The following is a 13024-nucleotide window of genomic DNA, read 5'->3' as shown; positions in this document are numbered from 1 at the left end:
ACTAAGTGCCCAGCAGCAGAAGGAGCTCCTAGTCATAACATAGATGTGTTTCCAGGGGGAGGAAAGCAATCACTAAACTATGACCTCACGTGCTTGTACACAGATGAAAATAAGAAAAAACTAAATAACTACCTTTCCCTGCCCAGCCAATATCCCACTCTTCATATGCCCCATCCCCCAACCCACCAAGGAACAGAGGTTTGATCATTTTGAGCCCTACCTGAGACTGGCGTTGTTTTTATTTTTATTTGTTGAATTCCTAGGTCCCACCTCTTTCACTGCATCATCCCAGAATCCCATGTTGGAGTTTTTAGTGTCAGCATTACTCCAGATACTACTGACTAGGTCAGATGCCCACTGGTTAGGGGGACCAGTATTTATTGAGCCCCAAACAGAATTCCCAATGCTGGTGTGCAGGTTGGAATGCTGTTAAAGAAAAAGAGACAAATGATTATGGTTAACAATATTAAAAGATAAAAAGAGAGTCCACAATAGTCAGAAAAGATAACTTATAACATCATCCATCCAACGACTGCTTAGGAAAAGCAACCTACCGTACTATTCCGGGCTCTATTTGGCTGCTGGTGCTGCTGCTGCTGCTGCTGCTGCTTCTGCATTTGCCTGGCTTCTTCCTGTTGTATCTCCAGAAGAGACTTCGTGGTACCTGCGGGTTTGCTGACATTCCCCCAACCTGAGAGTTTCTGTTGTTGCTGCTGCTGTTGCTGGAGAGCTTTCATCAATTCCCTCTGCTGGCGCCTTTGCTGTTGCACAAAAATAGAAGCTAGCCCAGGATCTGGTTTTATAGTTACAAATATCCAGTATACTAAATGGAATGCAAATACACAGTAGCTATACAAAACTAAACACTTGACAGGGTTAACTCTTTTGCTGCAAATAAAGATTTAAACTGCCAGAGGTACCTAAGAGGAGAATAAAAAGATCAAACGCAGAATTACTTCTTAAAAACTAAGTAGGGCTTTTGGTTAAGCACAGAAATGAAATACCTATGTTTACTTCCCAAAGCCCTACCCATATTACAGAAAAATATATATATATATATATTTAAAAGCATAAACCTCATACAGACAAAGAGAACAAAACAGATTTTAAAAGCTGGAAAGCAGACAAATGATAGCCAATATAACACACCCAGTAAGGTGAAACCTAGGTAAAGGAAGCTCAGAAACAGGCCAATTCATGCAGAAAGCTCAGGAACTAGAGGTATGGGTATCTCCAACAGAAGATGGGCTGAAAGTCTGTAAACAGCAGAAGTAGACCCCAGACTACCTCCTCTACCTGATGCAGTTGGGCAGCCATCTCTCCCTCTAGCCAGCAGAAAACTAAAACTTCCTCTTTAGAGAGCCTGAGCCAGATTGATACATTAATCTATGGGGAAGCTGACCCAGCAAAGGAGAATACAACTAGAGATACTAAAATACGGGGGAAACTGCACCAACAGAAGAGTCCAGCCAGAGACCATTACAGCAAAGCTCAATGAGATATCGTATACAGAAGGGCCCCCTTACCCACAGTTTTACTTTCTGTGGTTCCAGTTACCCGTGGTCAATCAAGGTCCAGAAGCAGGTGATTCTCCCTCTGATGTGCTGTCAGAAGGTCAATAGTAACCTAAGGCTATGTCACAATGACTACACCATTCACCTCACTTCATCTCATCATGTAGGCGTTTTATCATCTCCCACCATCACAAGAAGGGTAAGTACCGTACAATAAGATATTTTGAGAGAGAGACCACACATTCACATAACTTTTATTACAGTATATTGTTATAACTGTTCTATTTTATTTCCAGCTATTGTTGTTAATCTCTTACTGTGCCTAATTTATAAATTAAACTTCATCACAACTACGTACGTGTAGGAAAAAATACATATAGGAAAAAATCAGTACTATGCACAGTTTCAGGCATCCACTGGGGGTCTTGGAACGTATCCCTCTGGATAAGGGGGACTACTGTATACGAGAACCTCCCATCAGCTTTTTAGTGCCTTATCCTAAATATGAAGAAAAAGTCCATGATCAACAGACATGTGACATAAGGTTCCAAGGTAAAAGCCAAAGACCAAGTCAAACAAACAAAATTCAGTGGGACAGAAATGAGACAGAGGGAAACAGGAGCTAGTTTTCCAAAAAGCTATCAGTAAGTAATATTCTTAAGAGAGATAAGATGGTGCCTTCAATGAAACAAGAATAAGAGGCTATTGAAAGAAACCATTAGAGATCAAAATAAGGACTCAGAGAAATTTAAAATAAAATAGCGTACATTAAAAGTTCAGTAGAAGGACTGAAAGGTAAGATTGAGGAAATGCCCCATCAAAAAAGATAAAAAGACCAAGATGGAAAACAGGAGATAAAATATGAGAAAATAAAAATCAGTCCAGGAGGGTAGCATGCAAATGATAAGAATGACAACCGCTGCTCAACAACCCAGGAGAGGCCAGATCTGAATAGATTAGAGGGTCCTGGATAGGACACCTCCAGAGAAAAGATGAAATAAAACTATCTTAGGTTCCCCTATGTGAGAAGTATCTATTGAGTGGCATTTTATACCTTTTGAAGGATACAGGAAGACTTAATGGTTCAAAGAAAATTAATCAAATGAAAACATAATGATGCAATGATTAACTTCTGACAAAAAGAGGAAGAGGAAAAGATCTGTGATCCCAACTCTAATGACCACTATTATCTTTCTTTTATTCAGCAGAGACCAAAATTATTGGAACACTTTCCAGCCTTGAGGGGAGAAGATATACTCTGTATCCACTTGTTGATAAGATTTTAGAAAAGAAAAATGATTTCAGAGAAAGTACAGTCTTTTTTTTTTTAAGAGGGTGATAAATAAGGTAATTTTTAGGTGAGGAAACATTTTAACTTGTTGGATGACGTCAAGCACACTACATGGTGAATATGTACAGACAATTCCCACTTCTCTTTGTGTACCCAGGGCCTTTGGTGAATCATAACACCCAGATTCAAAACTGACAACTAGCATTCTCTAACAGACTGACTGCTCTGACTCACATCAGGTCCACATAAAGCACTTTCTTCAAGCCAAGACTCACGCCACCTTTTCGGAGAGGCTTTCCCAGCCTGCACTACCTAAAACTACACAACCAATCACTACCACCACCAACACCAGCCCCAACCCTCAATCCTCTCTCTAGCCCCCTTCCCGCTTTCTCTCTCTCACTGGCACTTAATCCTCTTCTAGTACGTCCTATGTTTTACTTAATTTTTATTGTACATGTCCCCTCAACTAGAGGTTAAGCTTTACGAAAGCAGAGAATTTTGTCTGTTTTAGACTCAGCTACATCCCCAGACTCTAATTATCACTGAGTAGTACTCAGCAAATATCTAACGGATGGATGGATGGATGGATGGATGAATACAGCACCTAAAGGCACACTGAACCAAACCATTTTACTTATTCATTGTCTCCCGTCTGTCAAGAACTGTGTTCTTCCTTTTTTTCCTCCCTTTCACTCTTTTGTATCCTTCCTATCCAAATGATGAACTACAGGATACAGACTTACCAGCAGAGAGACTTTATTTCTGTCATATTTTAAGTTTATAAAAGGATGTTTAGAATGCACAAAACTCACCCACAATTCTGAAAAACCCACATAGTTTTATTTATGAGCTATCCTCTCAAGAGCTGTGGTAAAATGTCTAAGGTAACTGAACATTTATGTTACCCAGTCTTAATGTTATTCCTATTAAATCCCTCAAATTTGCCAGAGTGACCAAATTATAGGTTACCGAGTTTCATAATGAATACCAATTCTGACCACGATAACTATCTCGAGTAACAACTGACTCATAATGCACACCAGCTCTTCTGGAGCACCGTTTGACCAGACCACTGTTAGTTTGAAAATTTACCTCTTCTCGAAGCTGCCGTTCTCGTTCTTCTTCTAGTTTTTGGATTTCAGCCAGAGACAGTGTTGCCTGGGACTGACACGCTGTTGTATTGGACTGCTGGCCCCATGTTGAAGAAGAGGGAAGCTAACGAAAAAGGAAGGCAGGAGAGTTCATGAGGAACTGTGGACAGGAAACAAAGAGGCAATAATGCACAACGCACAGCCAGAATATTCACGTTTCCCCCATCCATTTACAGTACTGAATGAAAGTTTCCTTCTTCAATCCTTTTACACACTATTCTCCCAGTCAGTTAGCTTATTTTACTTACATTTTTTGTCACTACCCCAAACCTGAGATTTTAAAACTCAAAACACACACAATACACTTTTATTTGATCTGCCATTTTGGAATTGCAAATTTGTCACATCTGGCATTGATATATACAAGCAATACAGAGCCATGAAGAGAAAGGAGTAAACAAAACAATCACTAAATTTTTAATCCAAGGAGGCAATAAAGGACATGATGTTACCTTCCAGGGTAAGGGTAAGGACAAGATTTTTGAAGGGAGAGCTGAGGTGGGCAGCTATTGAAAGATACCAGGCATGAAAGTCTCAATTAGTCTTTTATCAAAGAGAGTTAACAAGGCTACAGCTTCCAGTCATGAGCACTATACTGTTTTTAATGAATAATTCTGTTTTTCCTATCCCTTGAAATTACTGACTAAAATAAGAGTGTAAATAGCTGGGTCCTGAATAACTAAAGTTCTCAAAAACTTGATTATTCTAAGGGAATCTCTTGGTCTTTCTAGGCCAGAAAAAGATACAAATTGCAAGATATGTTATGGCTCTTAAAAACAACAAGAAACAAATCTAACCAGACTTAAGATATGTTTAATAAAAATAAGACATAAGCATGGATTAAAACAAACAAAATGCCGAAGAGTCCCAAAAGAGAACGGCTCTACAGTAGAAACCTCTAAGCCTGGAACTGATGGGATAAGAGTACAAATGGCTTAAACTGTCACTGATATCACCAAACAGCTCTCCAACGAGTACCCTCAACAGTACTGAATGCAATCGATCCTTGACCTTTATTGGCCAATGTGACGGGTAGTAGGGGCACTTCTCTCAAAACACACCTGTGCTGGAGTCCAGGAGGGGTGCAGAGGGAAGCTAAGCGAGAAAGATGGGGGACTAGGCAGGCAAAGTTGACCGCAAACTCTTTTCCTCCAAAGGAAATGATATATGTGGAAGGCGCTTATCAAGATCAAATAAGCCAACAGCTCTCAAACATGGCAGCATCACCCGGGGGGGAACTTTAAAAACGCAGATGCCCTGGCCCCCACTGAATGAATCAGAAGATCCAAAGGTGAAGCCAGAGAATTTGCATATTTTTGCAATTCTGATGCAGATACAATCAGCCAGTAATCACTAATGTTGTCTAAAATCCCAGTGGATGTGTCACCCAGCCATGCCCAGGAACCAACCCCAGTTCTCTTCAGTAGAACCTCAGCCAGCACCAGGCACAGATGTGCCAACCCCTGAGATGGCCTATTCCCCTTGCAGGCACCTCTGAGATCCTTCCCATTACTGTGCCAAAATACACTCCACTGGCCTTTTTGTTCATGATTCATGGGTCTGCTCTCTGGAGTAATGCACAACAAATCTAAGTCTTCTTCACATGAGAGACAAACTGTAGATAGCTATCATTTTCCTTAGTCTTACTTGTACATAGGAAATAATCTCCCATCACTCCATCAACATTGCCTCAGGGCATTTTCCAGTTGAACCAACATCCTGTACTGCCCACTCAGAGAACTGCCGTTTGTCAATATGCTTTTCAGAACAACTCTCTCCCAAATCAGAAGCAAACAGTAGGGAATTTGGCACATTTTGTGACTCCTGAATGCCTAATATCCTTCATTGATTAAAAAAACTTACTCCTTTTCTTTTCTGCCCTGACATTGCTACCTTAACTTTTTAAAAAAACAATTGTGTCCCACTTTCAGTATGACAGCACCAGGAGCTCTATGGACCCACTCCTCAGTAAAACTGATGAAAATTACTTTTCAAAAACCATTTAAAGCCTCGGGAAATTGTCTTACGGGAATGCAGAAAATGAAGAAACATTTCTTCAGGAAAATCTGCTAAAAACAAAGTCTGTGGTACTTGCACCAAGACCCACTGAGTCGCAAATCCCAGCTCAGCCAGCCAGAAACTCCACTCCAGATGAGTGCAGCCAAGAACACAGGCCTCCCTCTCCTCCCCTCTCAGCTGCCAGTTAGTGCTGCCTTCCTGGAAAGAGTGCAACATCAGCATTTCTCATTCTGGCTCCAGCTACCCTGCTGTAAAGCTGGAGTTACAGGAAAGTACAGGTGAGAGGTGGGGGCCCCTTTCTTATGCCTCGTGCCCCCTTGTGGGATGGAAACTACCTTGAACACAGTGTACTTAGACTATAGGACCCTGACTGCCACTGCCCTAGCTCAAAAGGCAGAGGTTCCATGACACCAGGAGACGCAAGCCATGAAGACCTGAGGCTGCTGCCCTTCCCCAAGGGCTCAACTCCTAAAGCAGGGGTGTCACTCAGAGAAAAGCACACCATTGCTCCCAGCTCCAGAGCTGTGACTCAGGGATTTTTGCCCAGGGATGGAGGTGGGGCAAAGAGACTGGAATACAGAGAGTTCTAAACCTCTTCCGAAGAAACTGACTTCATTTGCAACACAGTGTGGAGGACGAGGAGTTTAAGCCTAAGGGTACCTTCAAAAAACATGGAGGTTGGAGTGAAAGGCAACCTGGAGAAGAATAGTAGATTCATTGGAGATACAGCCTAAACTGCAGGTCACTACTTAGTCTCAGAGAACCAAGGAAAGAGCTGGAAGAAGTCCTCCAGGGGTCAGAACACATCTCAAACATAGACCTCAGGAAGCATCTCTTCAAAGCCTAATTTTGATTAGATCAGTCTAGCTATTTATGCCCCAAGGTACTTTTGAGAACAATAGAGCAATCCAGCTAGCAATTAGTGGAGCTCAGCTGGATATGGAAAAAGATTCTCAAAGAGAGCTTAGCCAAAACCACTGTCATCCTAGAGTGACTGTGGGCATATCCAATGCTGCAGTCTCAGAGGAACACCAGCAGAAGCTTCACACTACTGCAAAGAGGAGGAGGGAAATGGGACTTCACTAAACTAATCCAGCTAGTCACAAAATAAATAATAACAATGGGAGGGGAGCGGCAGTGGGGGAGAGACACCAATACCTAGTACCCAGAGTTGCTACAATGTATTATCAAAAAAGTCCAGATTCCAACAAAAAATTATAAGACATGTAAAGAAACAATAAAGTATGACCTATATACCAGGGAAAAAGTTGGCAAAAGAAACTGCCTGTGAGTGCAATCAGATATCAGATTTAACAAAGATGTCAGTCTTGTTCAGAGAACTAAAGGAAACCATGATTAAAGTAGTAAAGGAAGCCATGATAACAATGTCACATCAAATAAAGAACATCAACAAAAGATAGAGATTATTTTTAAAAGGACCAAAAGGAAATTCTGGAGCTCAAAAGCACAATAAATGAAATGAAAAATCACTAGAAGAGCTCAACAATCTATCTGAACTGGCAAAAGAAAGAAAGTGAACTTGAAGACAGATCAACAGAGACTACACAAACCAAACAACACAGAGAAAAAAAGAATGAAGAAAAATGAAGAGAGACTTAGAGAAATGTGAGCGATCACTGAGTGCACCAACATATGGGTAACATAAGTACAAGAAGGAGAGGAGTGAGAAGAGCAGAAATCCTGGGTGAAATCTTCTCAAATTTACTGAAAAACATTCATCCACACATCCAGGAAGCTTAACAAACTCTAAGCAGGATAAACTCAAAGAGGTCCACAAGCAGATATTATCATAGTAAAAACGCTGAAAGCCAAAAACAAGGAGAAAATCTTGAAAGTACCAAAAGGAAAAACAAATTCTCACTTACAAGGGAATCCCAATAAAATCAACAGCTGACTTCCCATCAGAAACAATGGAGGTCAGAAGGCAGTGGATAATTTATTCAAAGTCCTCAAAGAGCAAAAACTGTCAGCAAGAATTCTATACCCAGTAAAGCTATCTTTCAAAAATGAAGGTGAAATAAAGACATTCCCACACAAATTCAGAGACTTTGTTGCTAACAGACTTACCTTACAAGACATATTAAAGGAAGTTCTTCAGGCTGAAAGCAAGTGACCCCAGCAAGGAATGTGAATCCACAAAGAGCACCAATGAAAGTAATTACGTAATTATAAAAGATAGTAATACATGCATATTTCTTCTTTCTTCTCCTAACTGATTTTAAAAAGCAACTGTAGGGGCCGGCCCTGTGGCATAGTGGTTAAATTCAGTGCACTCTGCTTTGGTGGCCCGGGTTCACAGGTTCAGATCCCAGGCATGGACCTACACCACTCATCAGCCATGCTGTGGTGGCAACCCCCATATAAAGTTGAGGAAGACTGACACAGATGTTAACTCAGGGCTAGTCTTTGTCAAACAAAAAAAGAGGAAGATGGGCAACAGATGTTAGCTCAGAGCTGATCTTCCTCAGCAAAAAAATTAATGAAAAAGAAAAGCAACTGTATAAAACAATGTATATGTATGGTTGGGCCTATAACATATAGAAATCTAACATGTTTGCCATAAACAACACAATAGAGGTAAGTGGGAACAAAGCTGTACTGTGCTAAGTAAATGACTCTCTATGGTAACTTGAATCCACAGGGACAAATGAAGAGAAGTAGAAATGATAAAGTTACAGAATAAAAGCTTTACGTATATATATCGTTCTTTTTCTCTATATATAAAGTAACAGTGTGTTACTGTGTTTATAACACTTACAGATATAACATTATAACAAACTACAAAAACGGGGAAAAGAGAATAGAGCTGTAAGAGAGTAGTGTTTCTATGTCAAACTAGAATTAATTAAGAATAAATCTGAAGTTGATTCTCATAAATTAAGATGTATATGATAAGCCCTACAGCAACTATTAAGGAAATAACTAAAAATAAATATATATAGATGAAAATCAGTAAAGAAATTAAAATGCTACATTAGAAAATACTTAATGTGGAAAAAAAAGAAGCAGTAAAGGAGGAATAGAGAAACAAAAAGGAGAGACATAAAAAACAAAGTAAAATGGCAGGCATAAATCCAACTATACCAATAATATTAAATGTGAATGGATTAAAGAATCCAATCAAAGGGCAGAAATTATCAGGCTAGATAAAAAAATAAGATCCACTTACATTATTGTCTACAAGAGACAATTTATATTCAAAGATATAAACAGATTGGAAGTAAAAAGATGGAAAAAGATACATCAGGCAAACAGCAACAATAAGAAAGCTAGAGTTGCTATACCATTACCAGACAAAACATACTTTAAAACAAAAAAATGTTACTAGCGATAAAGAGGAATTTTATGACAATCCAGCAGGAAGATTTAACAATTATAAACTTATACGCACCTAATAACAGAGTACCAAAACACACGAAGAAAGGAACAGCAGAAATAAAGGAGACCTAGACAATTCAACAATAATACTTAAGACATGTCAATACTCTACTTTCAATAATGGACAAAACAACTTGTGGAAGATCAACAAGGAACCAGACGACCTGAACAAGACTATAAACCTACTAGACCTAACAGACATCTATAGAACACTCAACAAAAGTACAATATACATTCTTCTCAAATGAACATGGAACATTTGCCAAGATAGACCTAAAGAAAGTAAAACTGTATGCAAGAAGTAAACCTTCATGCTAAGACATAAAATCAACTTCAATAATTTATTGAAAAGAATAGAAATAATACAAAGTATGTTCTCTGATCACAACTGAATGAAACTAGAATGAGTAAAAGAAAGAAATTTTGGAAGCTCACAATAAGTGGAAACTAAAACACTTCCTAAATAACCAATGGGTCAAAGAGGAAATCAAAACTTATGGGTAGCAGCTAAAGCAATACTTATAGGGAAATTTATAATTGCAAATGCCTATACTGAGAAAAAGACAAATCTCAAATGAATAAACTTTCTACCTTAAGATACTTTAAAAAAAAAAAAAAGAGCAAACTGAAAGCAAGCAGAAGGAAAGAAAGAATAAAGATCAAAGAAAAGAAAAATAGAGGAAAAAAAATCACTGAAACCAAAAACTGGTTCTTTGGAAAGATCAACAAAATTGACTTAGCTTCATCATCCAAGAAAAAAGGAGAGAAGACTCAAATTACTACAATCAGAAATGAAATATGGACATTACTACTGATCTTATAGAAATAAAAAAGGAATACAAAGGAATAGTCTGAACAGCTGTTTGCCAATCAATTAGATAATCTAGATGAAAAAGACAGATTTCTATAAAGATACAAACTACCAAAATAACTCAAGAAGAAAGAGACAATCTAAATAGACCTGTAAGAAGTAAAGACAGTGATCAAAAAACTATCCATAAAGAAAAGTCCAGTCCCGGATGGCTTCACCACTGAATTCCACCATTTTAAAGAATAAAGACGAAATAACACCAATTCTTTACAAACTCTTCCCCCAAAAAAACAGAAGAGGAGGGAATATTCCCCAATTCATTCTTCAAGGCCAGTATTATCCTGACTCCAAAAGCAAAGACATTACAAGAAGAGAGAGATGGGGGAAAAAAAACTATAGACCAGTATCTCTTATGGACACAAAAATCCTCACCAAATACTAACAAACAAAATCCAGCAACATATACAAAAAGAATTATATACCAAGTAGGATTTAGCCCAGGAACCCAAAGTTGGCTTAACATCTGAAAATCAGTTAACATAATACACTATACAGATAGAATGAAAATAAAAACCACATAATCATCTCAATACACACAAAGCATTTAACAAATCCAACACCCTTTCCCAATAAAAATGCTCAACAAGGAAGAAATAGGGAAAAACCCTACAACTAACAAGAAATTTAATGGTGAAAGATTGAATGCCTACCCCCCACCCCAAGATCAGGAAAAAAACAAGGATATTCGCACTTGCCATTTCTATTAAACATTGTACTGAAGGTTCTAGCCAGGGCAAATAGGCAAGGAAAAGAAATAAAAGATTGGTAAGGAAGAAGTAAAACTACCTCAGTTTGTAGATGACCTGATCTTGCATACAGAAAATCCTAATAAATCCACTAAGAAACTATTAACTAACAAACCAGATCAGTAAGATTGCAAAATAAAAGCTCAATATAAAAAAAATTGTATATCTATACACTTCAACAATCTGAAAATTTTGAAAACTCCATTTACAATAGCATCTAAAAGGAGAAAATACTCAAGAATAAATTCAACAAAAGAAGTACAAAAGTTACACTCTGAAAAGTGTATAACATTGAAAGAAATTCAAGAAGATCTAAATAAATAGAAAAAATATCTGATATTTATGGATCAAAAGACTTAAGGTTGTTAAGATGGCAAAACTCCCCAAACTGATCTACAGAATCAACGCAATCCCTACCTGAATCCCAGCTGGCTGATTCGCAGAAACTGACAAGCTCATTCTAAAATTCATATGGAATTGAAAGAGACCCAGAATAGCTGAAACAATATGCAAATAAAAAAGAACAAAGTTGGAAGACTCATATTTCCTGATTTCAAAACTTACTACAAAGCAACAGTAATATCAAGACAGAGTGTTAATGGTATAATGAAAGACATAGGGAGCATTTGAATAGAATTCAGAGTCCAGAAATGAACCCATATGTCTCTGGTGAACTGATTTTCAACAAGAGTCCCATGGTCATTCAGTGGACAAAGAAGAGTCTTTTCAACAAATGGTGCTAGGACAACTGGATAGTCTCATGCAAAAGAATGAAGTCCAACCTTTAACTCACACAATTTATAAAAATTAATTCAAAATGGATCAAAGACCTAAATGTAACAGCTAAAACTACAAAAGTCTGAGAAGAAAACATAAGAGTTAATCTTCATGACCTCTGATTTGGCAATGAATTCTTAGGCCTGACAGCAAAAATACAAGCAATAAAAGAAAAAATAGATAAATTAGACTATCAAAATTAAAAAGTTTTGTGTATCAAAGGATACTATCAAAGAAGTGAAAAGACAACCCAAATAATATTCTTAAATCATACATCTGATAAGGGACTTATATCTAGAATATATAAGGAATTTTTATAATTCAATAATAAAAGGACAAATAACACAGTTGAAAAATAGCCCAAGGATCTGAATAGACATTTCTCCACAGAAGATACACAAATGACCAATAAACACATGAAAAGATACCCCACATCATCAGTCATCAGGGAAATAGAAACCAAAACCACAAGGAGGTATCACTTCACACCTACTAGGACGGCTATAATCAAACAGTCAGGTAACACAGGTTGATGAGGATGTGGAGAAGCTTGAACTCTCACACACTGAACATAAAACGGTGCAGCCACTTGGGAGAAAGCCCAGCAGTTCCTCAAACCCTTAAACCCATCGTTATCACATGACCCAGAAATTCCACTCTTAGGCACATACATCCACATACAAAGGCCCGTATACGAATCTTTATAGCAGTAGTATACAGCCAAAAGGCAGAAATAGCTCAAATGTCCATCAACTAATGAATGGATACACAAAACTTCACATATCCATACAACGGAGTATTATTCAGTCATAAAAGGAACGAAGGGCTGATACATGCTACAGCAATGAGTGACCCTTCGAAACACTACGCCAAGTGAAAGCAGTCAGTCACAAAAGACCACTTATTATATGATTCCATTTATCTGAAATGTCTAGAATAGGCAAATCTATAAAGACAGAAAGTAGATTACGGCTATCTCACAGCTGGGGAAACTAGGGGGTAGGGTGTGACAGCTAAAAGGGGTTTTTTTTGCAGGGGGTGTGGGTAATGAAAACATTCTAAAATCCACTGTGTTGAGATAGCTGCACACGTGTGTGAATATACTAAAAACCACTGAAGTGTATACCTTAACTGGTTGGATTGTATGGTATGTGAACTATATCTCAATAAAGCTGTCTTAAAAAAACTTGCTTTTTCTCACGAGAGCTTTTAGCAATTCCTCATAACCATCTTGAGTTCTTTATTTTCATTCA

The 13024-nt window shown here is 38.1% G+C and overlaps 1 protein-coding gene across 13 annotated transcripts in view; it reads right to left on the bottom strand.

The window, feature by feature from the left end:
• Positions 1–13024, bottom strand: part of GIGYF2 (GRB10 interacting GYF protein 2) — a 133245-nt gene that overhangs the window by 11433 nt on the left and 108788 nt on the right. For all 13 annotated transcript variants that reach the window (XM_014740389.3, XM_070269477.1, XM_014740390.3 and 10 more), the window contains 3 exons: positions 3901–4023; positions 555–761; positions 221–426 (listed from right to left, as the gene is read on the bottom strand). In XM_014740389.3, the coding sequence (XP_014595875.2) occupies positions 221–426; positions 555–761; positions 3901–4023 (536 nt within the window). The remainder of the gene's footprint in view (positions 1–220; positions 427–554; positions 762–3900; positions 4024–13024) is intronic.

Source organism: Equus caballus, chromosome 6, assembly GCF_041296265.1.
Source record: "Equus caballus isolate H_3958 breed thoroughbred chromosome 6, TB-T2T, whole genome shotgun sequence".
Lineage (NCBI taxonomy): Eukaryota > Metazoa > Chordata > Mammalia > Perissodactyla > Equidae > Equus > Equus caballus.
This window is presented reverse-complemented; position numbering and strand designations above follow the sequence as displayed.